This window comes from Polistes fuscatus, unplaced genomic scaffold (assembly GCF_010416935.1).
Source record: "Polistes fuscatus isolate 324 unplaced genomic scaffold, CU_Pfus_HIC Scaffold18, whole genome shotgun sequence".
Lineage (NCBI taxonomy): Eukaryota > Metazoa > Arthropoda > Insecta > Hymenoptera > Vespidae > Polistes > Polistes fuscatus.
Genome location: NW_025113086.1, coordinates 3,465,704 through 3,489,399, shown reverse-complemented (window position 1 = coordinate 3,489,399; position 23,696 = coordinate 3,465,704). Strand labels below are relative to the sequence as shown.

The window sequence follows — 23,696 nt, the reverse complement described above, 5'->3', positions numbered from 1 at the left end:
AATTATTCTAAACGCAGTTAACAAGGGTTAATTGTATTTTCAAATAATCATTTCATTCTATTAAATATACGTAAACAATGTTGAAACTATTTTCATGCTCTGTTATATTAAGATATATATATATATATATTCTCGTTTTAAATATACGGCGGATATATAATACGATTAATATACTCATTTTTCAATTTAACCCAGTTTTATAATGTTTACATTTTTTCCTTTATAAATTATAAATGAATTACATTATTATTATTATTATTATTATTATTATTATTATTTGCCATATATATTTCTATTTATTTTTTAATAATGTATATAAATTATCCAGTCTTATCTAAGTTGGAAGTTTTCAATGTTCCTCTCATCTTTACAAATATAAATATAGAATTATTATTATTATTTCAATATATGTTATTACAAGACAAGATTTTCATTTAACCCTTTCGCTATGGCATGCAAATATCGTTTCGTATAAATTCGTTCACACTTATGTATCGTCGTATTGTATATGATTCTTATCTGGGTCGCTAGTAACGAAAAGGTTAATCAGTTCTTACGTATATCATTTCATCGTTTAGATAAAATATTATATTATCTTTATTATTTTATTATGCTTCTTCTCAAATTCAAATAGTTTCGTATAATTATTTTCTAATACTATTCTTTCTTAAGTTTTCTAGATAAGGCAACAAACGCTCCTTTTTTGGTGCTTTATAAAGAATGTAACCAGAGAATCATTGTGCTGTATTAATGTCAATTTTCATTAATTAATTACCAGCGTACTCTGTAATGATAATTACTTCAGGTACAAGTTACTGGAGAATATTATCAATTTGATAAACGAATTATATTTCGAAAATATATTCGTTTAATACAGCACATTGATACTCCCCTTATACTTATTACCATTTCTTAAATATATGAATTATAAAATATGATAAAATATGAATTATATACAATTTTTGCACATTGAATAACTGACCGAAATTACAGCTTTATTATTAATTTCTATAAAATATTGCATGATTGCAAAATCAATTAAAACTTTATTTTTTAGCGATGATAATTGCTAAATGAATTTATATTTGTTTTGGTCGTATATTTATGTTAAATATATAATTAATAAGTTCATTAGTATGTGTTCAATGTGTGCACACAAGTAAATTATATAAATATAATTTATAAATTTTATTGTGCTTGTTAGGAAGCTGCTATTATTTGAATGAAATTATCTTAGAAAAAAAAAAGAAAAAAAAAAGAAAAATAAGAGACTTATAGCATTTAATTATCAAGATATTATTTCAGGAATGTAAGCTATATTCGAAAAAGTTATATTCATTATACTATCATATTTACGATATATGAAAATGTCCTTCTGATCGACCAAAAGCATGACAAGAGAATATTTTCCATTTCACATTTGCGGCAACTGTTCAATGGGTGTTGCAAATTTGAAGTCTTCAGGAAATAATTTGATTGCATGCGGATACATGAGCTTGTAAGATTGTCTGATTGTGACATCTGCAACACCTGCAATATCTCCAATCTCTTTTTGTGATCTCTTGTCTTCCGAAGCCTGTATATTAAAAAGAAGAAGAAATAAAAATATTATATTTCAATAATATACGATTAACATTTCTCTCTGTATTAAAAAAATATGCATACTTGTGATGCCATATAAATGGCAGCTGCAGCTACCGAAATAGGTGATCTTCCAGGTACGATATCAATCTCCACTGCTTTTCTTGCAATATGCGTTGCAGCTCTTTGTACCATATTTGGAAGACCAAGATTTGAACAAAATCTCGACATAAAGTCTCCCGTTGTGATGAGGTCCACGCTTGTTTCAAGCGCTTTCAATATTAATTTGAAACACCTACCAATTTCTTTCTTGCTAATTTTACTAACCGCACAAATTTCTTTAAAAGTACGTGGGACACCTTCCTGTCTGCATGCGATATATAAACAGGCTGATGCAATAGCGTCGTTAGCACGTCCTTTCAAATTTTTACCATCGTGAACTTGTTTGAAAAGATTATTAGCTCTGTCCACGATGGTTTTAGGTAAATTAATACGATCCGCCATTCCAGTGATTTCACGAAATGCATTAACCAATGCTCTGTCAGAACTACTCATCTGGAATTATATATTTAGTTATTAATAGATCTTGTCGATGAAATACAAATGCATAGTAAATATGTAATACTAACAGTACGTCTATTTTGATACTTGGAAGCACCAAAGGCATCAAAAGAAGCAGCACCGGTTCCAGGCCCAATCATAGTCGATAAATCTGACCCGTTGAGCAACGGATTCTCTGGACCACCTACACGCGATGGATCAACGCCAGCTTTTTCGTTACTAAATGTTCTCCACTCGGAACCTACATCAATAACTCTAATATCGAGATAAAATAATTAGTTTTAGATTATTGAACATTATTCTTTATCTTTATACTGTATTTTCTTCTCACCTATCACCTACTACTAATCCACATTCTGAACATATTTGATCTCCAGCTCTGTAATCTTCAATAAGCGGTGCATCTGGATGTGCATAACAACATACCTTGTTTGTGTCATGCCTGTAAAATTTAAAAACCTTTTACATAACGTATTTTTCACTTGTTATTTATCTCTTTTATGATAATGATGCATTTAACTATGACTAATTATACGTCATTAAAATATAATTTATTACGACACCGTTCAAGATTTTTTACAATAAAAAAAAGACCTCGTAATAATTATATAATATGAAATAATATTTTAATAAATCTTGTAATAATGAATGCATAAATATACATTAAAAATGATTGAGTTAAGTCATAACCTCTAAGATTTATTTCAAACATTGTTAGACCTAATTCTTGAACCCTTATTTAAATTATTTTTAGAGAATATAATTTGCAGGTAAATGTTGCATTCATAATAACAATAAATGATTAATAATATGGAAATATACGGGATATAAAATTATTTAACTTACCTCGAAGAACTAGCCATGTTTCTCAATCACATATGCGGTACACTATGCACAACTAATAAACATGGATTCTCCAAGTAATTCGTCATTTGAAATGTTCTGTTAGCACGTTGTCTACCAACATAACGGAAAGTTCCCTATTCTCAGAACATTTAATCGCACTAAACAAAATTATGTATTATTTAAAATAAATATAATCTTACATATTCTTTGTTAATTAGCATTAAAAATATTAACATATCTCTATTACAAATTATAGCTGTAATTTGTTCCTTCCTTTTTAATAGATAATAACTAGAATATTTTTTTCTAGTGTCTTTTCACGAATGCAAAAGTGCAGCGTACAAAATTCAAGGTCAAAAAGAAAAAATTCAGTCGATAATGCAGATATCTACAGGATCTGGATTTAAATTTTTTCCTACCTAATCTGCTACATAAAATTAAATTTCTTTTTTAAAAAACAATGAAATCATAACAATAAATTATAACTAATTGCTAATTAATTTGATGTATAATCTAATATAATATGCAATATAATATAATATTAATAATAAAGAGTTAGAAATATATAACTGTAAATAATTTTAGGAAGAGCTTTTATTGACAGAGATAAAAGAAGTTTTCATTGTTTTTGATAGCTATAGCCAATTAAAAATCGATTATGCAAGAAATAATAATACTGACAAGATATTTATACATAGATTATCGTTTGTTCAATTGAAAATTCATAGACAATGTGAAAAAATCAATAAACTAATGATTCGGCATATACAACAATCTTTTTAGTAAAACTAAACAAAAAAAAATACGAATGACATATTTTATTTGATATAAGCTTGTATTTAATTTGACTTATGGTACGAGCCTTGATCTTTTTTTTTTCATGTATGTTTTGTATCTCTAATATAAAGAAATCGATGATGAAACATATAAATATACCACAAATACCCATTAAATATTATACTAATTGTCTACAAATATGTTTTTTAGTGCAAAGAATATAGCTTTAATAATGAAAAAAAAATGATGATGATGAGATGATGATAATTATAATAATAATAATAATAATAATAATAATAATACTAATAATTATAATAACAATAATAATAATAATAATAATAATAATTATAATAAAAATAATAGTAAGAAACGAATGAATAAATGAAAATTATATTTCATATTCGAGAAATAGGATTATTTCATATTCAAAACTAGACTATAAAACAAAGGACAAGACAAATTATTTATCAGATACACCATGATTCATCTTCTCTTGTTATTTTTTATCATATTCTTTTTCTTTCTTTCTTTCTTTCTTTCTTTCTTTTTCAGAAACTCGAATAAGACAAAATTTCTTTTTTTTAAATATACGTAAAGGGTTAACAGAATGTAATTGTAATTATTCTTATATTCGAGCGAGTCTTAAATGCTATTTCTCTCTGTCTTTTTTTTTTTTTTTGGTTGAATACGTGTGTTTGAAGATTGATTTTTCTTTTTAGTATCTTTTTCTTTCTTTTTCTTCTCAGTCTAATAATAATGCATGTTATGAAGTTTAATTATTTTTTTTTTTTTTTAAATAAACCATTCAAATATAATTAAATGAAAATTTTTCAGGAAAGCTCCGCGGATCGTATATAAGGCATACACTTAAATAAACGTGACCATTTTTAAATACAACACCACTTCTTCTTCTCTCTTATAAGTCCAGCGATAAAAGTTTTAAATTACAGATTCTCGAATAATAATCAGAATATATACATCATTATTATTTTATGAGGATATTAAATTAACAAAAATCTATCCAAATCATCGTTGTGCCAATATTTTTCAATTATACCTGTATATTATATATATATATTATATTATTATATATATATATATAAATATACGCACGAGTTTAACATTGGTCTTTCATAAAAATGAAAATGTATACAATTATATAGTAACCGATATTTTTTAGTAGCTGCTAAACTTGTTACATAAGTACTCTTATTCTTTTTTTTGGTCTTTCTCTCTTTTTTCTTTTTTTTTTTTTATACGACCAGAGCATACCGCAGAAAAAAAATACTTAAAACCTTTATTTTCTCCTCCCATTTTCATCCTTACATTTCCTTTTTTTACTTTCTTTCTTTCTCTTTCAACGATCTTAATTTGCAATATTGCACTAAACGATAAACAAAACTATTAATATATGCCCATTAAATAAATTTATAAAACTAGATACAATTGGTATTCAATCGATTGGAAACAAAAAAGAAGGAAGGATTACTGTAAAATAGGAAATGAAGGTAAAGGGCGGTCGGTTTTAAAGACAGGACCACACATGGAACCATCTGTAATAAATTACACCAAGGTATGTTTATTGTTTTTTGCGTTTTTTCTATTCTTTTTTTCCTCATTTTTTCGTTTTTTTTTTTTTTTTAAATACGATTTAGTCGTGTCACTAATTTTTGCTATTTTTTTACGTTTACGTTTACGTGGATGTGATGTTGGCTGCTGGTTGTTAATATAATTGGTAAATGATTATTACTTATTAGAATCACGCCGCAGCAAGTAGATATTACAGCAAAAAATGGATTTTTATAGTCGGTCGTTTAAAGTATTATATATATCTCTCTTTTTCTTTCTCTCTCTCTGACTCAGGACATTTGTCTCGTTATCGTGAAACCTCTGCGTTTTAAATTATTACTTGCAACCTTTTACGCGCTCTTAATGTAATTATTTTTTATGGTCTATTTTCTTGATTTTTTTTTCCTTGTATTTTTTTGTTTTCTTTCTTTGCTTTTTTTTTTTTTTTTACTGAGTCAGTCCTGCCTGTGTGTGTGTGTGATATCGTATCTTTTTGATATAATAAATGGTAAATGTAATTATTTTTTTCTTTATAGCCATAATCAATTGTATATATGTATAATATTTTAATAATAATATAATATTATTAATATTAATAATAATAATGATATAATAATAATAATAATAGTAATAATAATAATAATAATAATAATAATAATAATAATAATAATAATGATAATAATAATAATAATAATAATAATAATAGTACCCATGGAGATGATGATAATAATAATAGTAGGTAGCAGTAATAATTCATCTTAATAAATGTAAAGGCTGGTACACAGAGATAACAAGCGACTCGCAAGTTGTCGCATCAGAGACAAGAAAAAAAAAATAGACTTACAAAACGCGATACATGCACAAATACTTGACAAAAACTCGGACAACACAAATTCACCAGACTAATTTTTTTCTCCTTTCATTTTTCTTTCCTATTTTTTTTTTCAATTTCTTTTTCCATTTTCATTTTCATTTACATTTCGTTTTTGTTTCGTTTTCATTTTCATTTTCATTTCATTTCATTTCACTTCATTTTCAATTCAATTTCGTTTTCATTTCATACACATTTCATTTCATTTATACGCCGATAACCAAAACGGCGTTTAATGATGTCTGCTGACCCAATATTAATATAAATCATATTAATATGCAATTATCTAAAATCTTCTATAACTTCTTGTTTTACGGGGTCTGCCATAATTATCTCGAAGGCTGTCACATATCCAAAAAAAAATGATGGACACGATCTAGAAAGCCTTTTTTTTTTATACGAGAGACTCGACAGACTAACAAGATGTCGCGATAGTACTGAGTGGAGATAACTCAATTCAGTGAAACTGAAGCCCCTTTTGTGGTTCAGTAATATAGATATAATATAAACCCTATTCCAAATTATAGGTGTCTGAAAAAACATTTTTTTTTTCTCAGGGTCTTCGCTTATTTAATTCTTTTCATCATTTTCATGTTCCTCTTCTTCGGAATCTGCATTATCGAGCCAGAGCAACCAACGGTATACCTAGATAATAATTATTTGTATATAACACTTTGGCATTTCGTGTCTACCCTAAATTACACATGCTTTAATAACAGCACACATTTAATACACATCTTACACATATGGAGAGACACTTGGAGATATTGCTAACAGAAAATATTTCTTATGAAGGAGAGAAAGGTGATGGGAGATTATTTGAAAGATTAAATATTCAAGTATAATTATATTTTTGTCTTTGATTTTCTTACCTGGAACAATGCTTCGCCCTTGCCAGGATAAGCATCGGTGACGTCTTCTCTCCATTTACTGTAGGCATCTTCTTCGATGATTCCAAAGTCGTAAAGTGCCACAAACCATCTTCTCAGCATCCCTTTAGGAAAGTTTTGCGAATAGCAAAAGACTTGTAATGCATGGAGAGCTGTAACTTGCGACTCAAGGGCGTGAAGGAATGTGTCAAGAAAGCCAGCATATTTACGCAACAACGTACGTTCCTTTTGTACCAAATCTTTGTCAGGAAACTGAGTTTTGTCGACACCAGGTGCCAATGTTGTTTCCTATTTAAAACAAATAAAATTCTCATAACGCATCATCGTATTGAAAATATTAACAAAATATTTTCCGATCTACTAACCTGAGTTATGTATTTAAGAAGGACATTCATTAGTGCGTTAATGAACGCGGCATCGCAGTAATGTAACGGATCTAATTTCTCCTTAATCCATTTGTAAAGTGCGTTTGGAGTTGGGTCCGTTTGTATTTGACGCCACATATCTCCTTGGATCCTTAGAAGTGGACACAAGAATGTTAATTCTCGATCCTCGAGAATCTCCCCTAGTCTTTCTTTCGTTTTGTCTGCTTCCGGTAACTGACTGATCAAATTAACTTTACTGCTGTTGAAAATTTGCAAGAGTTTTGCTTTTCCTTGAGTACGATGTAATTGTTGAAGCGTCAGTAGAAACAGTGGATGATATTGGCCATTTTCCGTTACAGAAGTAAGATCTGTTAACAGTATTAGATTGTCCACTATGGCCTTGGCTGTTAGAAGAGCAACATGAGATGTTACACAAGGCACGCTCTCTTTTTCTGGTATACTGGCCACCAATTCCTTCCACCCTTCGTGTAATTGTTGTGCATTAATAATAGTTTCTTTTTTCAATTCGAATACTAGCTTGGCTGCTAGATCTCGTTCGGAGTCACCGCGATCCAATGTATTCGAATATATAGTACAAATAGCATGACGCAAAAATCTTTCCGGTATTTTCAGATCTTTGAAGGCTGTTATAGCATCCTGAATATTAGTATGATTAGCAAGATCATCCATCAATGCATTGACCTTCTTTAAGATTTCTTCCTTGGAAGGACCTTTATCCTTCTTTTCTCGAGCTTTTTCTCTTTTATCTAAAGGTCCCTGTTTAATTATAATCGAAGGAGGCGCTTCTTTATGTAATAAAGGCGAACTGGGTTTCAATGTGGCAGTACGCAATAGTGGTAGATCCGAAGTTCGTCCTGGGAACAAATCTAACCATTCTTATATTTAATATCGCTATCAATTATTACTACGCTTTAATATGATAATAACGATGATTTGTCAGAAAGCTTACCGCTGTTCAATGGTAGATTAGGATTGATGTTGGTTTGCTTAAACATCATAGAATTGGCCGAAGGTCTCAGGGACACTTCCTCGGGATGTCCAAGTAGCATTTTGTTTTTATTAAAGCGAAGTTCCTTAGTACTATCTGTTAATCGGAAAATAATAATTAATAATACTCCTAAAGTATAAAAGAGAAGGAAGAGAGATAATATAAAAACGAATTGCATACTATTATTGAAATTCGGAGATGAATTATGCTGTTGCTGATTGTGTTTTCCTTGGAAGTTATTTGGGTGACGGTTCTGGTTCTGGTAAAATCCTGGTTGATTACGTTGATTATGACGACCATAACCAACTCCTGGAGAAGTAGAGAATCCATTCGGACTGAATGGAGACGGCATGCTAAAGGAAGGGGAAGTTAGAGGAATACTTCCCACCATGTCCATTTCTAATCCGCCACGACCCATCTTTCTTAAGAATTCAGCTCCGAGGCGATCCTCTCGTCTATGGAAGCCATTACCCCTCGAAGTCTCTTCGTTATCATTGCGGATTTGATTTATAGGCATCGGACCCTCGGTGGTAGTGGCCTTACGTGGTGCCCAATTATCACGGCGCAGTTCAATGACATCACGCAGCATAAATTTAATGCGTAAAGGAAGATCTCCGCTCTCTGCCAAGGAGTTCATACGTGTGAAATATTGATCCATAAGTCTGCGGCCTTTATCCGAGTCAAGGATACGGCCGCAGGTACGCATAATCTGGCAAAGGTATTCGATATCCTCAGCGTTGTACCCCCCGGATCCCCTTCGCCTTTTCTTTTGCAGCAATTCTTGGATGCAATTGTGTAAAATAGATTCCGACACGATGCCGAGTTTACCAAGTTCTCCGATAAACTTGATGTGGCCAAGCATCTTGCGCTTGGCGATCTGCCGGCGATGTTCATCCAATGGGCTAAGTTCATCCTGATTTTCGAATGCCTCGCTTGCTTTCGAACGATTTTCGAACTCGTCCTGGCACTTGTTAAGTAAGAGTAATCTGAATGTACTTTGAGCTTTTTGACCTTCAATGATCGATTTTGGAGGTTCAAAGTTTGCAGCTTCGTCGGACAGCCGTTTGCACAGCTGTGCATACATAGAACTGTACTTGGGCTCATCAAGTGCTTTTTCAAAGATCTGAAAAATTGTCTCGGTATCATAGGTGCAACATTTCATATACACATATCAACTGAATGTGCATATCTACGATAAGCAGAGATTTTATAATCTAAATGCATCGATTGAAGAATTTACTTACCAAGAATATGACACCTTTGAGAATTACATTGGAGTTGAGCTCAAAATTGAGCAGATCGTTGCTCAGCTTTGCGAACTTTTCCGGTGTAAGTTTGTTAAGAATACCCCGCACCTTTCTAAAGATGAGATCATTTCTGCTTTCTGGGGTGAGTGCATCGCGTCTAACAGTCGAAGGAGGTATCCAGCGTTGCTCAGTGGATAGGGAGCGAATATCGTCCCTGGAAGGCATCGAATTTTTTTAGTCTCGGTGTTACAAACAACAATGCAACACGAAGGATTGTTTTTTTGTTTTGATTTTTTTTTATTTTTTTTTTTTTCGGTGTAATTTTAAGCAGCTCGCGTGTATGATTGTTACTGTCAAGGCGTAACTTTTGTAGACCCTGACCTTCCTCCCGAGACACGAGAAGCACCCCCCGGTCCTGTGGGGTTGTCCGTTGTTGCGCGTAGTTTGGCCCCCTGAGTGATAAATCACAGCATACAGAACTTCTTTTAGAAAGCTAAAACAAAAGGCAAACATATTTCTTAATACATCTATTAGATATTATTTTTACAATTAAAATATAACATAAACATATTTCCTGCTATTTAAAAAAGAAAACTGAAATAGCGGAATAGCGGAATGGCTGAATAGCGGAATGACGGAATGGCGAAGTCGGTAAAGTAAATTCCTTTAAAATAAGAATTCGACAATAATTGAATCTTATCGATGATTTCTATTAAATAAGAACTACCAGCTTGCTTTAGATGAGCGATAATCTTAAGAAATGATCGAGAAGAATCGAACAAAGTTGCTAGTGAATAAATTGTAATGTTTTAATTATCTTTTTTCTTCTTTCAATTATTTGTATATCGTAGTAGAAAATTACCGACTGAAATAGATCGATAAAAGAATTTGAGAACCACTGTTCCGTAGGTGGCGCTAGTTTGATCATTTTTTTAAATCCATATGCAATATTAAAAAAGACAAATCCTTTTTAAAAGATAATTTGACGAACTTTTACGTAACTAAAAGAAAGAAAGAAGGTGAATAGAATGAGTAAGCGTTTCAGCTTACAAAAGAGATGATCGAATGGCTTCTGGTATTTGATATGTACGAGTAAAGAAGACGAAGGATAGAAGGATATACCCTGGAGAGAAGCCTCTAATATAAAGAAGAGGAACCCACGGAACACATGATGATTGGTCACGAAATTAGAGAAAGAGAGAGTGACTAGAGACTTTCGATTAAACTTGAAGTAAGTAGAAAACAACTTTGGTCCCCAACAAAATGTCCCTGCGTGGTTCGTCGTACTTCTATGAAGTAAAAATAGGAAGAGAAGAGAAGCATATAATATAGAAGAAGAGAATAGAGATGTGTATATGGGGCGCGGCTCATGGTCAGACGGTCAATGACCTCTTCCTTCCTTCCTTTCTTCCTTCCTTCGTTCCACCTCGGTCGGTCTCGGTTCACCCCTTCGGCCGATTTCGCCGAGGCCATTCCGGCCTTCGTTCGTTCGGCGAAGGTCGGCTCCCTTCGGCTCCCACCGGCTCTGATCGCCATGACACCGAGATTACCCCGGGCTTGCGAATGATCGTGGTATAAAACGTACATTTTATCGTGATAAAAGTAAATCTTCAGTGCGCTTGTTTGCTTGTTTTTGCTAACCGAACTCTACACCTTTTTGTTAGCTTTTCAATGCGTAGCTGCACTCAGCACCCACTCTTCTCTCTACCTCAAGATTTTTGTACAAATTTATCCAATGAGGATCGTTGGATAACCAAATTGATGCCTCAAAAATTATTTGATCTAGTGATCCCTGTGTGCCTGTATAACAGTTTGTAGTAATTTATTTGAATCCTCTGTATATACAACTCTTCGCATTCTCCTACTAGCAAACATATATATACAGACATGCACGCACTATTGCAAAGTGCAAGCGCATCAGAGTACAACGCCCTGTACGAGTCTAACCGAGGTTGAATCTTCTCTTCTCTTCTCTTCTCTTCTCTTCTCTTCTCTTCTTCTTTTTCTCAAGATAAAAACATCTTCTTAACTTCGAACATTTTCTTACGAGGAATTCCTTAACTAGATAAAGAATTTTTGAATACACATAACATACCGATTGCCACACGTCCAATTAATTTATAATTTATCGTGTGACAAGGATGACAAAGCAAATTTTCTATTATAATTTCAGCCACATGCACATCTAGTAACATTATATTTCCAAAAAGAAAAGAAGCTTATTTAAATTTTGGCGCTCTAATCGACCGCCATTACGAGCTTCGATTAATCGATCGCCATTACGAGTTTCGATTAATCGATCGCCATTATGAGCTTTGATTAATCGATGATACGTGGCGCTGTCACGAAACATGAAGAATAAAAAATGATAAATAAATAAATAAAAAGAGCTGATGAAGAACCTTCGAATTCGAATAAGAAATAAGAGAACTTGGAAAAAATATATCACACGTGTGCAGATTTATCATTCAAGCGATGTATGTTAACGCAACAATTAATTTCGCACTTCCGTTGGCCGAGTAATACGATAATAAAGTTTGTCTGCATTCGTGCAGTTTCCATGAAAAATAAATGCGATGTATATAATGTATGCAATGCAGCAACAAAGAGAGACATCTAGAATAAATTATTTCAACATATGAGAATGCATTATTTTAGTATCGTTTAAATATGCAATAATATTATTTGTTAACATGCATTCACGCACGTGGAATGATTGTTTTTCAACTATTTTAGGTGAGTACCTTGAAATCTTAGTACGAAATTTACGTTGGATATTAAAAACATTTTAAATCATACATTTTCTTTTTTAGCTAAAGAAACCAATGACGTGGAAAATAAAGATGTGAGGTTAATTTTGTCGTCAATGATATGCACGTGATAATATATACAGAACTCTATGACGTGCGACATCATTTTGCAAGCGATACCAAATAAAGATTAAAAGAATGCCAACGAGAAGCATAATTATAAAGTTTTCTTCGTCTCTGCAACGCAATTGAGATTCCTCGAAATCTTAAAATGGAATTATTTAATGAATTTATCATTTTAAATAGAAAAATTACTTTCACCTATACTGGGTGTGGGTTTATCATTTTTAATAAATGAATCTTATGCAAATAAATCAAAATAAATTGCTAACTAGATCATCTCAATATGGTTAAAGAATATGCATCGAATTATTATACTTGCATCTACGTTTACTTTCAGATATACAAGGTGACACTAAAATTACATGAATCGTATATATAACAACGTTCTGATAATTCCTAACAAACGATTGAAAATTCCAGAATGAAATATCAAGCAACCGGTCTGACGAGAGAAAAGATGGTAGAGATTTGTTCAAAGACTGAGAAAAATTTAAATCGGAATAACATTCGAGGTAGAAGAATGAAGACCGCAGCTTCGAAGCGAAGTGGTCCTTGAGAAATCATGGTACATAAAAAAAAAAGGTAGGGATAGGCAACGAGAGTGAGAGAGAGAGAGAGAGAGGGGGAGAGAAAAAGAGAAGCTTGTGTGTCGGCGATATAGGAGACAAAGAGATAGCGATGGAGTGACGTAAAGGTAGAAGAAGGAAGGAAGGTTGCTTGTCTTCTTCCCTCCATGGATATTCCTCGCGAGACTACATCTCTTTTACTCTTTTTTCTCTCTCTCCACCATCGCTGCGGTGTGTCGTTGTGTGAAGAAGCGTTCTCTCTTACACGTACTCTAACGCGTATACGTTTCCATCCAACTACGCAAGCAGGGTTGCCAACCTTTATCAAGATATAAGCGGATGAACGATACTTCGCAAAAAGTTTTCTATCGTGAATTAAATTCGATTAGAAGAGCAGCTAACGCGTATACCGAATAAAAATATCTAAACGATGGCTTCGAAAGATATTTATTTAAAGAAGAACCTTCAAGGGAGAGGGGGTGTGTGTGAGCGGTAAGAAAAATGCACGAAACGAAATTTCTGTTTTCCAGGACTCTCCTTTCTAAAAACACGAAATTCTATTTTTACGCGTCGAAGTCTGGGCTGCTCCTTGGGTTAGACTCTTTAAAGACAGAACGCTTTTGGGAGTTGTTCCGGATAAGGGGGTGAAAGAGGTAGATCGGTGGTGAAGCGGTTAAAGCGCCAGGGCAACGCCTCTTCTCTGCACAGCCGAGGGGAAGTTGTGGGGAGGAGGCTGCTGCTGCTGCTGCTGCCTGTCTCAGGGGTGGACGGAAATGCCAAAGCAGAGGGGTTGCTTTGCCATTCGCTCGATGCCTAAGCCATTTTTAATATCTCACGATGCTTACTATATTTTTTTGTTTTCAGATTTCTATCGACTGCTACTACGAGAACATTTCCATCGAATTCAAAAAGAAGACACAAAATTTGCTAGTAAATTAAGCAATAAAAAAACAGGTCAGATTCTTCGTGACCTACAGATTTGAGAAACAAATGTGCGTCCGCGCACAACATATTCCCTGTTCCCATTCTCATCGATCGATTCTCATGATGATAACGTTATTTTATGGAACAAGATTTGGAGAACGTGTGACTAATATAAACATCGCATCATCTGGAAAGAACGAGAGAGTGTTTTTGAAACACATTGCCCTCGTGTCTCGAACAGAGACACGTTTAAATTCGTCCATGACATTAGGAAATGTTCCAATCGATAACCTCCTCATCGCTATCGATCCTCTCACTCTCCGCCTTTCGCGCGCAACCTCCTTGCACCGTTCATGGTCAAAAACGAGACTACTTTCTTATATGTTCAATGAGAATTTAAGCCTTTCATTACATTAACGTGATATATAATTCTACTTATTTTTTTTTAATTAAACAATTAAACATAATAACCAAATTCTAAATAGCTAATATATTATCAAATAGATTGTCTTACAATTAATAATATTTTTCTTTTTACAATTAGATAAGCTATTAACAAGGAATCGTAGAAAAAGTTTAAACTGGGACAAGCTTATGACCCTGGTAGCCATGTCATATACCGTGCATAGGCGTAAACTAGTCTTTCTAGCGAACTGAAAGGAAATCAGTGCGTCTATTCATAGTCGGATGAGCGTTTGTTAAATCCACCGTGACAAAGAGGCCATGTATATATGGATGTTGTATGTATTTACCTAACGTACACGTCAAACGTCATGCTTTTTTCGTTCCTTCAACGATCAGAGAAACCGTCATATGGCTTTCCAAGAATGGATATGTATAACTAAATCGATCGAATCAGATCTCTTCTTTTTTTAATTTCTGTCTATATACCTTGGCTATAGATAAAACCATGACTATGTCATGTCAAAGGACTCACGTTTTATCGACGCTAATGTATGACCTAATTTTATTTTTTCGTTTCTGATTATAGTCTCATTTTATTAATTGATCATTAATAATGTCTTTTCTTTTTTCTTTTTTTTAGTTGTTCCAAAGTGCACAGTACCATGAAACTTTTTGAGAATTGCTCCTAGATGGTGCTTCGAGTCAAGGATTCGATCTGTGTCACAAAATGGCCGCTTCATTAAACCCAGCCTCTCGCGGAAGATCGTTATTGGATCTTTTAAGAATTTACAATGATTTTGAATTATTACAATTACATTGAATGCAATCTAAAAAAGAAAAATCTAATTGTAAATACAGAAAATGAATGAACGTTTACCGAGAACGCGAATATGTTAAAACTGTTGATTCAAATTAATTAACTTATTATCATAATAACAAAGAACTAAAGTAATATATTATTTTTACTAACGATTGTAATTTTAACATGTCAGCTGTATAACTATCGTTGCAGTCGAGTATCAAATAAAACAGCGTGAACTTAAGACCACTGAAAGTAACTCGATAGACAGTGGTATGAATCATATGCCGCGTCTGGCTTGCATTACCAGATAACGTGAGATAACGAACTGGTACAAAGAACCTTTCATTTTTTTTTCCTTTGTTATCGAAAAAAAAAACACATTTCGATCGATAATCCTTTATCTTTGTTTATAGAAAAAGAGAAAGAGAGAAGAAAAAAAGAAAGAAGAATAAAAAGTCGACAAGAAAACAAACGTGTTTCGTGCATTGAACGATAGTTTTTAATGGCAGAAAATATACGAGAAATAAACTAACAACAATTGTTATCGCTTACGTTAGCAAGTTAGAATTGCATTGGTTCGCAGCAACTTTCGCTATGCTATTGCATAGAAACTACCCAATGATATCTCACGAAATTTAGCACTGTTTAGAAACGAACTTTGAAGGTACAAAGTTTGATTACTATTATTATCGGTTTAACGATGTTAGCCTATTATATTTTAAATGTTTGATAGCAAAGGATGAGAAATTGCGAATGCAACAATAACGACAACTACACAGTGGACAGAGGAGGAAAGCAATCGTTCGGTCTAACGATGCATGACGTTCATCCGGTGGAAGGGTCGAGTTACTCGAGACTGGAAGTTAGAATCATAGAGACTCGATGATCGATGATGAGAACAGAGAAGAGATAGATACAAAGAATTGAAAATAAAATAACACGTATTCGAGAAAATTTCCCGATATCCAAAATTAGATCTACGAGAACAAGTACAGGGCCGCCGCTTTGGTGAATTTAGCCTTACGAATGTGCTTTAAAAATAGCCACACTACCTCGCCAATCAAGTAATTACCTATGTCGACTGGGCTTGTTTCTCTTATATTCGATACATCCTCGCGTTCCTCATTGGCTGAATTTATCGACCAATAAAAAAATCACTTTAGAAATGGCGCCATTTTTAAACTAATTTCAAACTTCTTATGTTTCATAAAATTGGTTATTTCCATATAATCTTGTTAATTGTGTTTAGATTGTTGTTGATGTGCAGTAGTTCGCGATTTTTTTTGTTTGTAGACATATTTTTTAACAAACACGGTTGAAATAATTGTGCCATGGCGTGTGTTGTATAGCGAAGGTAAGTAAAATCAGTCGATAAAATCGATACTCTTTGTTGCAAAAGGTGAATTGTGAAACCGGGCTTCTCTCTCTCTTTTGTCATGACCCGATTCTAGAAAGTACAAGCAACAAAAGCGAGGTCTCGAACTTTAAAAAAAATATCATTGCCAACCGCTTGTTTTTATCGAACAACACTACTAACTCTTTCGATACTAGTTTTTATCATCTATGTAAACTAAAAATAAGAAAAGAAATAGACAAGATTTTCATAAATAACGAAGAAATGAGATAACATTAAGAGTAACTGCACAATGACGAATAATTTCAGTGAAGTAACGGTAATCTTGGAAGTTGGCCTTTAAAGTACCGTAACAATTCTACGTTTCCTCGTCCTAAGAGGCACGTCTCTATTGCCAACCTTGTAACAATACACTTAGAAAATAAATTTTAAGATAAGGTCAACAAGTAGATTATGAAATTTAAGAGAAATAATTAAAATGTTTTAAGGATACTATCAACGGTAATAGTAAAGGCTTGGAAGGAAAATTTCCCAATGAACAATTAGGATTAACCCACCATTGTCTCATCTATCTATCTATATCTATCTCTACTTTGTCTCTTGACGAAATATTTATAACGATACTAATTAATTTCAATGAAAAGACTTATTAAAATAGATATGAAAATGTTGAATTATCAATTCACTTGAAATACTGAGTCATTCTTACTAGTCATAGCACACGATTATTTGAAATAAATTACAAATATTCACAATGTTCGTTAATAATTAAAACTCACTAAACGTTAAATTGTCGATGTTGATACATACAATGAATCAATATAAATGTAAATATGAAAGTATATAATAAAATAACAATAAAAATAATAAAAAGAAAGGAGTAACACGCACCTAAGTCAAACAGGTTCGAAGGACGAAGAAGAACTCGCGAGTCTCCGCTAACGCGTTTATTGGGAACGTTCGGGTTACCCCCACTACACATACCCTTGTCAGTACTACCAACCTAACTATACTAGTCTACCATCATCCATATCTATCTTTCTCCCTCTCTCCTTTTTACATGCGTGCACACGCGTATAGAGCAAAGCTAATGATCGATGAACGGTATGAAGTGAGAGACGTGTAGTACTGCACGGCTGTTTACGGTCTTGCACGAAGCAACACGCCAAGGCCGATTTGTTTTACTGCAGGAAAGAAAGATAAAAAAAAGATAAAAAAAAAAAAAAGAAAAGGAAAGAAAAATAAAGAATGCCTCTCGAAAAAAATAAGAATATAAGTATGTCGAAATAAATGTGAGAGAAATGCGATAGAAATGTTTCTGTCACTCGAGATAATTTGCTTTCTTTTTATCCTCGTACCTAACTGAAGTATGCAACACTCGAAAGAGATCGAGATAGAAAAAGAGAAGGGTCTATAGATTACTATACATAAAGTATAGTAAGCAAACGCGTTTGACGTAAGCCAAGCGTCGTCTCAACCCGATGATGACGACGACGACGCTTCGTTTCTCTTCGTCTCATCTCGTCTTGCCCCGCCTATCACCGAAGTCGATGAAATCTTCTCTCTCTCTCTCTCTCTCTCTCTCTTGCTCTTTTGTAAGCACAGCCAGCGAGATGATGACGATGACGACCATGTGATGGCGTTTTAAGGAATTTACAGAAGAAATATTCGAAAAAACATGTTCCATTACATTATAATAATTTCTTACTACTCTAAACTTTTCTTTTAAACAATGCAGATATGACAAAGTAAAAGAATATTCTATTGATTCTTCTTTATTTCAATGAACGTACGATTATTTGTTCTAAGAAAAGAAAAAGAGAGAGAGAGGGAAGAGAAATTCGTGGAAGTAAACTACGTCAAGTATTGCGTGGGTGTATGAAACAGCTTAAAGTTTAGCGTCCTTTCTTCATCTTTTTCTCTCTCTCTTTTTCTTACACACACACACACACACAACACATTACATATCATTACTTGCTTTTTTTTTCTCTCTCACGAGTTTAACGCACTTTACCAATCGAGAAAACAAAAGACAGTGGTATCCAACGAGCAATCGAAACTATACATTAGATAGTTTAATCGACGAAAGGCAGTCGTTTTCGTGTATCAATCGCGGTTTACTCGTCGATAAAATAAGCGAGGTTATATATTTTAAAATTGATTCGAAGAAGAAAAAGAAAGACAAAACGGAATAAAAATGTTGAACGAAGTAAGCAGGAGACACTGGAGAAAGTGAAAAGAGAAGGAAATGAAGCAAAGACCGATAATGAAGCACGAATTTTTAACAAATCGAATAGAAGAAAATTGTTGGTAAACGTTTTTTTCTGTTCAATTTACTAGGCGCCATCGTTAAAGTTCGTTTTCGTTCCTTCTCTTTCTATATATATATATATATATATCTTTTGGTATAAACGTGGAGGCATCGGCAAGCCTCGAGAAAGTTCGTTCCTACCTTTACGACAATCTTCTAGCACGTTTTACGTCCCTGATGGAATTCACTAGACACGTTGGAAATAAAATAGACACGACACCAACGCCTCTCGACGTCTCTCAAAACGACCCGTTTCAGATTGCTCCTTCTTATAACTAAAGTAAAAGATAATATGTCGTTTGAGCGTCTACTTACGGGCGACGACGGTTGTTGTTTCTGAAGACTTTCGCAATCTGTCGGTTATACTCGGAACTTCCGTATGATACGATTAATCAATTCAACGTTTACGAAATAACTAACTTTAATCACTTTGAATCTTTTTCGATTATTTCTATCGAAATTATTTAATCATTATTCATTTTATTATTTTTCATTTATATTACTTTTAGATAATTTTCAATAATTTTTATTACCACTTAATAATATTTTCAACTTCAACTTGACTACGTTGGTGATGATTTATGCTGGACGGTAGTTTAGTCACATCCTGACAAATGAACTTTTAACGATCAATTTTTTTTCTTTATCCTTTATGTATTTCAATTAATTTGGATTTATTTTAATTGCTATTTAATTTCAATTATTTTATTGCATATATTAATTCGATAATATAAGTTATTAATGATCGTGATGTGTATTTCGAGTTGCTATTGATTTCGGTAGTACTTCGGTGGGTCTCTAGTTTCTTTAATATTATTCACGATTCGTTTGAAATGAACAATAAAAATTCAAACGTAGGAAAATAAATGTAATATATCGTCGAGTGAATTGAAAAACATTTTCCTATGCACAAAATTGCGTACGATTGAAGAAACGAAAAAATTGTCGTGTCGGTAAAACAGTCGTGCGTCTAAAGTAACGTCTCTTGGATACAAAGGGACTATTGTCACATGGCCGGTGCATCAGATCGTTTAGGCAACTGTCATTTTCCAAGTTCGGTACGCGGAGATAACTCTCTCTCGTTTTTTTTTAAATGTAAAACAACGGGACAATTTCTATTATAGATATTAAGAATACCTGTGATAAATCTACTCAGGTATGTTGGATTTTATTTATCGATTAATCCACGACATTTATTTCTATAACTTTGAATAAATCCTCATGTTAATGTACCTTAACTAGGAGCAGATTATATTGGTTTGTCATGTACGATTATTTCTATGATGTTAACTAATTATTTTCTAAGGTGATATACTTAGAAAATAATTTGGATTTTACTTAAGCAAATTTTGTTTTAAAAATCGTTTCAAATATCATACAATCATTGTTCTGATATTTTGAAGCTACACGAGCAATTGATATATCTCTTTTCGAGATATTTAAATATTGTTTATATTATATACACACATATTAATTTCTAAAAGGTTTCTACTTTATCATTAAAATCATTAATTTGTCTAATATATTGGATGTTTCAATTCTTTTACATTTTTTGTTGCAATAATTAAATTCATTAATAATTGATATATATGACTATAAAGTAATATAAAACGTGGTTACTGTATCTTGTTCTTTGTAATTACCTTAAATTATAGTAATGATATGTTATATTGATCAATGAACTATCATGGTAACAAAGGATAATTCACCTTTGTGTTTGAATAGATGGATAGTCTTCAGTTTCTATGTAAAATGGTTTCTTTTTCTGTGTGTCTAAATATTTTGTAAATTTATATTTAAATTTCTGAGTAATATATATAAACTTATGGTGTAATAAATTTGTTATTACAGAATGGCTCACAGTTCTCAAACTTATGGGTCCACGGACCAGCGGACTGATGTACCTGATGTAGGATTTAGTCCTACTGAACTTTATAATCTCAGTGAGAATATAACTACTAATATATATACAATTAATACAAGCTGGAGAACTCTAGAACGTTCATACAAAAACATTGGAACAAACAAAGATAACACGGCACTCAGGGATAAAGTGTACGTTTCATTTCTAACTTGACTATATCTTTCATATTTGTTATATCATATAATTCATAATTAATTATATACTATTATTATCTAGACATGAAACGCAATACATTACGAATCAAGTCGTAACTCAAACCAGCAAAGATATAGCAAGACTTACTGTATTAATGAGGCGAGGTGACAAACAACAAAAATTGCAAATTGAAAAGTTAACAACTGATTTCAAAGATGCATTGCAACGGTATTCAACTATGCAAATGGTACGAATCGTTTGAATATCTTTAATAAATTAAATATCATGCCAGTGGTATAATGTTCTGTTGTATTTAAATATCGTTATACGATTTTAATTAATGTAATACACTTTGCAGTCGATTGCTGAGAAAATGAAGAGTCATATTTTGACTACCAGTAATGTAGAAAATATTTCCGAAGGCGATGACGAAGGAGAAAGGCAAAGTTTGCTTCAAATTCAAGATGATGAGCGCAGAACAACACAAAGGTTTGAATATGATGTTTGGTTTTTTTTTCTTTTCCTTTCTTTTCTTGTTCTTCTTCTAATTTTAAAAGTCATTTTAACTTTGACATGCTCTATTTATTCGTACTTTTGGTTAAGCGAAAATGAAACTGATTCAATTAATAATAGTGTATTATTAAACCTATCGTTTGCGCGTAGTTGTACAAAAATTGTCTCTCTGTAGGATTATTTTTCTAGAAATTTTTATACAGTAGTCATAGTTTGTGGATTTTATAGCAGGAATATGAAAATAGATTAAATTTAAAATTTCAGTGAAAGATTAAGTAATTCCATCATGTATTATTTATATAAAGAGCAAGCTATAAAATGCACTTGAGTGTATGGTAAGTCATTTTTAAGGTATTTTCAGTATTCAATAATTTTTTATATTTATTTCAATCTACGGGATACGTTAAATCAATATCTTTTTCTGTCTCCCTTTAGAACTCTTGAATTTCAACAAGGATTACTGCTGGAGAGAGAAGATAGGATAAAGTGCATTGAGGGAGATATATTGGATGTAAATCAGATTATGCGAGAACTTGCGGCATTGGCATATCAACAAGGAGACACTATTAGTATGTATTTTTCTTTGTTTTTTTGTTTCTTTAACCCTTTCGTTACTAGAAACTCATATAGGGTAGTATTACCATGCAACGATACGTATACATAAATATGAATAAAATTATTCATTCATTAATTTATAATATATTATATTTTTCAGACACCGTTGATAACCATATAGAGAATATTTATGGCAATGTTGAGTTGGGAGCACAAGAATTAATTAAGGGAAGTAATTACCAAAGCAAGTTTCGTCGAAAAGTATATCTTTTCTTGTTACTTGCAATTATAGTCGCCATTGTAGTAATTATTATTCTAGTCACTAAATTAAGTTAGCGCTCCTAACTGATATAGGTGACAAGATTTTATCAAAAAGGGCTGTCTCAATCAATTATTATTATTATTATTATTATTATAATATACGATTTTTAGAAATATTGCTATGTTGAAGTTGCTATTATTATTTTGGTATGTTATTATTATATTTGAATTCGAACTGGAAAGAGAATAGAGACTTGTTCTTTTTTTTTTGTAAATTTTGAATTATTATGAGAGAAATTTAGTTTATTTTATTAGATTCACAAAATATTTGTTAATACCATACGTAGAAGCATATAGAAAATTTTATTACGAGTTGTGCTCTCAATGTATCGTTATCTTCAATTATTCTTTTATTAATAGTAATATAGATCATTATAAAATAAAATCGAAGTTAACTGCAGGATCAATTAACAGTTAGGGAGCAATAATTAATTAAAAAAAAAACAAACAAAAAACATTTTATTTGGAAGCTTCGAAAAAAGAATTAAGTTGATAAATTTTAAAACAAACAATATATTGTATTTTAAAGCCTATATATATATAATAATAATTAATCATTTATGTCATTTTTTATAGTACGCATTATTCGTTCGTGCTTTGCCTGATCTTTATTATTTTATCGTGTTTATATTTTTTAATAATCTCGAGATATAAAGATAAGCATTGCGTGGCATTTCCTGCTGTTGCTGTTGCTGTTGCCGAAGGGTATTCGATTATGCATGAAGTTTATATAAAAAAAAAAAAAGAAAAGAAAAAAAAATTAAGAAAAAAAATGTTAGCATTGTTTTATGACTTCAGATTTTATAACTATTTGTATCCTTTGTTTAATGGCAATAGATTAAACATTTCTTTACATTGCTCTGAACTAATATATATATTATTTTCCTAGTTAAATTACTATTATTTTATTCTTTTTAAGTATTTTACTACTGCTTTTCTTTATTTGTTTTTTTTAAACTCAATATACCACATAAAAAATAATAAAGAGAGCAAATACAATAAACAGATCTTCTAATATCTGACCTAATAGAAATATTTGTGATTGTTATTTTAGATGCAACAAACAATTTATATAATGGAAATTTTAAAGAATAAATATATGAAGTATTCATTGAACGAACATTCAAACGCGTTTATAGTCTCGTTGATACATTTTCGTGGAAAATGATATCATATTTATAAGAGTAATAGAAAAGGAATAATGGCAAATTATTTAAACAAATTAAAAGCAAATAATGATACATTGTTTATCATTAAAAGCTATATGTAGCTGAAACGTGTTCTTTTCTTTGTGTAA

General features: G+C 32.0%; 3 protein-coding genes and 2 long non-coding RNA genes across 8 annotated transcripts; 2 read left to right on the top strand and 3 right to left on the bottom strand.

Moving 5' to 3' along the window:
* Nucleotides 1-1,275: 1,275 nt before the first annotated feature.
* On the bottom strand, nucleotides 1,276-3,441 carry LOC122515606 (transcription initiation factor IIB). The gene is made up of 5 exons (XM_043633007.1): nucleotides 2,989-3,441; nucleotides 2,474-2,584; nucleotides 2,211-2,397; nucleotides 1,666-2,136; nucleotides 1,276-1,576 (listed from the first exon to the last, which is right to left on the bottom strand). Exons 1-5 carry the CDS (start codon nucleotides 3,003-3,005, stop codon nucleotides 1,415-1,417), a joined length of 948 nt encoding a protein of 315 aa, XP_043488942.1. The 5' UTR covers nucleotides 3,006-3,441; the 3' UTR covers nucleotides 1,276-1,414.
* A 2,937-nt stretch (nucleotides 3,442-6,378) lies between these two features.
* Nucleotides 6,379-9,941, bottom strand: LOC122515633 (eukaryotic translation initiation factor 4 gamma 2). The gene is made up of 6 exons (XM_043633045.1): nucleotides 9,714-9,941; nucleotides 8,650-9,592; nucleotides 8,431-8,565; nucleotides 7,461-8,347; nucleotides 7,078-7,383; nucleotides 6,379-6,850 (listed from the first exon to the last, which is right to left on the bottom strand). Exons 1-6 carry the CDS (start codon nucleotides 9,939-9,941, stop codon nucleotides 6,776-6,778), a joined length of 2,574 nt encoding a protein of 857 aa, XP_043488980.1. The 3' UTR covers nucleotides 6,379-6,775.
* A 51-nt stretch (nucleotides 9,942-9,992) lies between these two features.
* Nucleotides 9,993-19,635, bottom strand: LOC122515635. 4 transcript variants are annotated; one of them, XR_006303323.1, is made up of 2 exons: nucleotides 19,267-19,635; nucleotides 9,993-10,209 (listed from the first exon to the last, which is right to left on the bottom strand). It is a non-coding gene; the product is annotated as an uncharacterized LOC122515635 (long non-coding RNA). The 4 variants fall into 4 exon arrangements; XR_006303324.1 differs by lacking the exon at nucleotides 19,267-19,635 and adding an exon at nucleotides 19,093-19,260; XR_006303325.1 differs by lacking the exon at nucleotides 19,267-19,635 and adding an exon at nucleotides 17,532-18,368.
* Nucleotides 15,862-17,395, top strand: LOC122515638. Its single transcript, XR_006303327.1, has 2 exons — nucleotides 15,862-15,950; nucleotides 16,020-17,395. It is a non-coding gene; the product is annotated as an uncharacterized LOC122515638 (long non-coding RNA).
* Nucleotides 19,636-19,980: 345 nt separating the features above from the next.
* On the top strand, nucleotides 19,981-23,264 carry LOC122515634 (syntaxin-12). The gene is made up of 6 exons (XM_043633046.1): nucleotides 19,981-20,107; nucleotides 20,803-21,006; nucleotides 21,092-21,257; nucleotides 21,369-21,499; nucleotides 21,959-22,092; nucleotides 22,239-23,264. Exons 2-6 carry the CDS (start codon nucleotides 20,804-20,806, stop codon nucleotides 22,412-22,414), a joined length of 810 nt encoding a protein of 269 aa, XP_043488981.1. The 5' UTR covers nucleotides 19,981-20,107; nucleotide 20,803; the 3' UTR covers nucleotides 22,415-23,264.
* The last annotated feature ends 432 nt before the right edge of the window (nucleotides 23,265-23,696 follow it).